The sequence below is a fragment of the Eucalyptus grandis genome, chromosome 4 (assembly GCF_016545825.1).
Source record: "Eucalyptus grandis isolate ANBG69807.140 chromosome 4, ASM1654582v1, whole genome shotgun sequence".
NCBI classification, from domain to species: domain Eukaryota; kingdom Viridiplantae; phylum Streptophyta; class Magnoliopsida; order Myrtales; family Myrtaceae; genus Eucalyptus; species Eucalyptus grandis.
In genome coordinates this window covers 926,977-931,200 of record NC_052615.1, presented here as the reverse complement: position 1 = coordinate 931,200, position 4,224 = coordinate 926,977, and the positions used below count along the sequence as shown (strand labels likewise).

The 4,224-nt window shown below is 45.4% G+C and overlaps 1 protein-coding gene across 1 annotated transcript; it reads right to left on the bottom strand.

The window, feature by feature from the left end:
- Positions 1-291: 291 nt before the first annotated feature.
- Positions 292-1,869, bottom strand: LOC104440635 (F-box protein At1g30790-like). The gene has a single exon (XM_010053560.3). It carries the CDS (start codon positions 1,633-1,635, stop codon positions 424-426), a length of 1,212 nt encoding a protein of 403 aa, XP_010051862.2. The 5' UTR covers positions 1,636-1,869; the 3' UTR covers positions 292-423.
- Between the last annotated feature and the right edge of the window lie 2,355 nt (positions 1,870-4,224).

The window sequence follows — 4,224 nt, the reverse complement described above, 5'->3', positions numbered from 1 at the left end:
ATTATGGTTCGATGCTAGCAGGAGAGTGAACGCGGATTGCACATGTACATAAAGATTTGAAAAATTAATGAACAGGGACATTGTTTTTTTTTTTTTTTTTTTTTTTTGGTAAAGAGAACAGGGACATTGTTTGTGACTGCAGAAGAAACGAAAAATTCACGATATAACAGTCGCAGTGCATATTAATCTGCAGGGATGATCGGATGTTGATCCACAAAAGCATGTAGTGCACTTTGGATGCTGCGAGTCAGATAACATGTTCCAGTACAGTAAGAATACGAGGCTATCTTATGTGCATTGATCTTATGTGCATTGAACTTCTGACGACGGTAACAACATATGATCAGTAATGCGACTTTCTCTTCCCATAGTATACTACTAGGATATAATCACGTGAAGTTCCGACTGAATCTGTTTCACGAGTTAAACATGATTCAATGACAATATGTTGTCTACCAAATCAAAAGGTCTGCATTCCAAGGAAAGAGTCCTATACTGATAAAAAATGTGAAAAGGGGGACCGTGGATTTGAACCTTCTTCACCCTCTTGCTCTCGACATTGTAAGAGAACAAATACGCCACAGACTGCTTGTATATAATCGTGGGGATGAGCAAAATGTCGCCGGAGCCGTTGCGTGGAATGCTAATGCGTAATGATCTAGGAGGAAAACCTATGTCCTCCTTCCAACTACGGGGCAGCACCATTCTCAGCTCCTTCCAAGCCCGACTCCTGTAATCATCCAGAACATACAGTGTTATGGTGTTGTTGTCCCGAAGGCGTCGGCTCTCTAGCAAGGCCAGATGCCCTCTGAATAGCTTCAGCTCAACCTTAACCGCGCGGACACCTTCAGGAAGCAATAACATCCTGAACTTCTCACTCGCGAGATCGAGTGTGCCAACAATGTTCCCCCTCATCGAGTCACGTGTCAGGATATGTATAGCCCCTTCTTCACTGATGCAATCATCCCAGGGAAACTTGATAGGGCAATCATCCACTGTCCTCCATGAATTAGTACCTAGCGTCAGAACCTTATGAGCAGCGGCTACACCACCGTATGGGCTGTACAGAATCCACGTCTTGAGGACCTTGTACTGTTTCGAGGCTGAATCATAACCTAATGTGGCGAAGCTGCTCATCTCACCCTGGAGATCGTCGGGGAAATCAGGGTTGGTGAGAGGGAGGGCTGCGACTTCCCTGGTGCTGGGGTTACACACGCAAGTGAGACCCCCGTCGTCGAGGCAAATGAAGCCATGGATGCCTTCTGAGATCTCCGCGGTATTAGAGGGCATGTCCGGCAGAGGTACAGGAGCGCAAAGCCCCGTCTGGTGGTCCAACCTGAAGAACTGGCAAAGCGACGGGCCCGGCTGGCTCAGGTCGGAGATGGAAACGAGGGAGGTGACGGCCTGACGAGCGAGGGAACGAGCCAGGAACGAACTGGCGAAGGAAGGGTCGGAGATAAGGGAACGCCAGGGCCTGGAGACGCACTTGAATCGCAGCAGGGTCTTCACGGGCAGCCTGACAAGTATGTCGGTGATGATGCCGACGGGCAATTCTGGCGAAACCGCCTCACCATCTCTCCCGCTCACCTCGTCGTCCTCCTTACTTCTCAGCTTCTTCTCGCTCTTATCCGCCATCTTCGCCGAGGCCCTACTAGCAAGCACGTGAATCACCGAACCAGCGACAGGAGGGAGCCTCACCTAGCTTTTAAACAGAGGGAAGAACACTCACTCACAAGGTACTATAATCAGTGGAAGGCAAATTCATACTCAAGCTCAAAGTTGAGAGAAGATAGGATACTGATAAGTAGGGATTTCTCAAGATATATTTTGAAAATTCCATCTTTTAAGGTTGCACGGATATCTTTATTGATTGTGTACGTCTTGATGGAGATATTATATTAGAATAGTTATCTAACAAAGCGATTGTGTATTTTTTATATATATACATGAATTCATTATTTCTTTTGACACCTAAATTTTACTATTTTATTTATAACTTAATTGTATATAAAATTAGGAATTAGTCACTAAAAAAAAAGGAACAAAAAAAAAACGCCTAGAGGTCGGGTCGGGCCGGATCTGGCATTGGCCCGGCCCACCGCCCGCCTCTCTTTCCCCTGTGCGGCCCAGGCCCGTTTCCCTTTTGGCCCGGCCCACGCTAGCCTTCGTCCAGCTCCAGCCTGTCTCGCACGATGACCTGCAGAAGAGAGGAAAGCAAAATGGAGCAAGAGGAAAGAAGGAAAAGGAGGCAGCAGCACAGCAACACAGGGGCAGCAACAGAGAGACGGAGAGAGAAACAGAGAGCAAAAAGGAGCAAGAGTGGGGGACGAGAGAAAACGAAATGGAAGAAGAAGAAGAAGGAACAGGGTTCATCGCCCCTGCTGCTGCCCCGGTCGCCGTCCCGCCACAGCTCCGATCACCACGCCTATAACCCAGGATATTAAAACCTTCTTGATTATAGTGAACTGCAGCACTAGGTCTGAATCTGATAGTGAGGCATATTAACTATCAACCCTACTTGTGCAGGTAAGGTGTGTTTAAAGATGATACTCGCACATCGGCTCTTGAGGTAAACCAAAGTCATAGTCATTGCGTCTTCTTTTGATGCAGAAAATGAATAGCACCAATAGCAGCACGATGAAGGGTAACAGCAGATGATAGGCCAATGGCAATTTTCAGCACTGGAAGATAATCCACCATTTTTTTCCCCAAGGAAGAGAACAGGTAAGGAAAAGATGGTGCTCCACGTAGGGCTTTATTACCAGAGAGGCTGAGAGAAAGAGAGATTAGAGCGACAGGTTTAAGCTCAGAACCAAGAGAATTAATACCAAAAATAATTTAGAAGGAAATGCGGGTAGGCAAAATCCTGAGCTTTGTAAATAATGTGATTGCCCCATATGAGTAGTTAATGCTCAGGCTACATTGCCACGTCCGGAATCAGTGAATGCAGGTCATAGCAGACTCTCTCTAATTGTTATTAAACCACGTCTATACTATTTCTTTTTCCCCTATAAAATATATCTAGATAGGTGTGCAGTGATATTTGTGCCTTCTCTGAGGATGCGCTGACTCAAACCACGGCCAAGTTAATTGTTTCGACCAAAAAAATAAACAAATAAATTAAGTTCATTGCGCTCTACATACTTGTAAGAGAACATGAGCAGACAAGTCCGTCGATTAGGCTCCATTTATTTCGCAAAAAATGTGACATTTTCGAAAAATACTTGGGAAATCTTTTTATAAAAAGCGAGGTGTTTGGCTGAAATCTGAAAATAAATCGGAAAATATGTTATTTTGTTTTGTAAAGAAATTCTAATTTGATCTTTCCATATAGATATGTAGTATTTACGTGCTAGTGACTTGCCCATGGGTAGCTGGAGAATTAAGCTCGAGTTTCAAGGTCCCGAGCTTGGCTTCTTGACTTCTGGGCACGAGCACAAGCGCCGATCCTGAGTCCACAAAAAGCAAACCCAAGGACCTAATGCCCATGCTCGACTTCAAGCGCCTCGGCTTGGGATCCCAACACTTGTACTTGGGACCTCGATCAATAAACTCATGCTTGGACTAGGATTTTGCTGTTGCCCATGGGTAGCTGGAGAATTAAGCTGGATCGTTTCTAGCATTTTGCTGTTGTTCTTTTGGACGTTTCTCTGTTCTTATAGGTGGTCAATTACGGATTGCAATTGCAAGTGCTCCTTGCTCCCGCAAAAGCCATTGCAACTCATGCGGGAGCGAATGGCAATGCCGTAGTGGAGTCAACCCAAAGATGTGGTTGGGAAATCGGTTACAATGCAATGATAGGAAAATGTGAAGATTCTTCTCAATGCTGGAGCGATAGACCCATGCAAGGTTTCAAGGTGCGCATTATAAAGCGCAGTCTCCGTTGCAGGGACAGTCTTGACAACCCAAGCAATATTGGTGGAGAAAACGAAGAAGCCCAAGCCACCCATTCCACTTGTGTCCGGGATAACACCTTAAAGTAAAACGAATGAGCGGATGCTTCATCGCTTAGGATATATGCCGAGTCAGAGCTCTCCTTGACAAAGAAAATATCCGAACTTCATAGATGCCTGCTTTTCCAAATAAAAATGGGCATGACATGTTTCGGGGAGCTAGAGAGGTGTAATCTCACTTATCTGGCTGGTCTTCAAGATCCGAAACCGAGATTGGATATGAAAGCTGGATAGTTTCTCTGAATTGCTTAATGGATTTCTGCAATTTGTG

Bases quoted from the DNA above. Each gene is read 5' to 3' on its own strand.
- LOC104440635 (XM_010053560.3), bottom strand. From the start codon at position 1,635: ATGGCGGATAAGAGCGAGAAGAAGCTGAGAAGTAAGGAGGACGACGAG.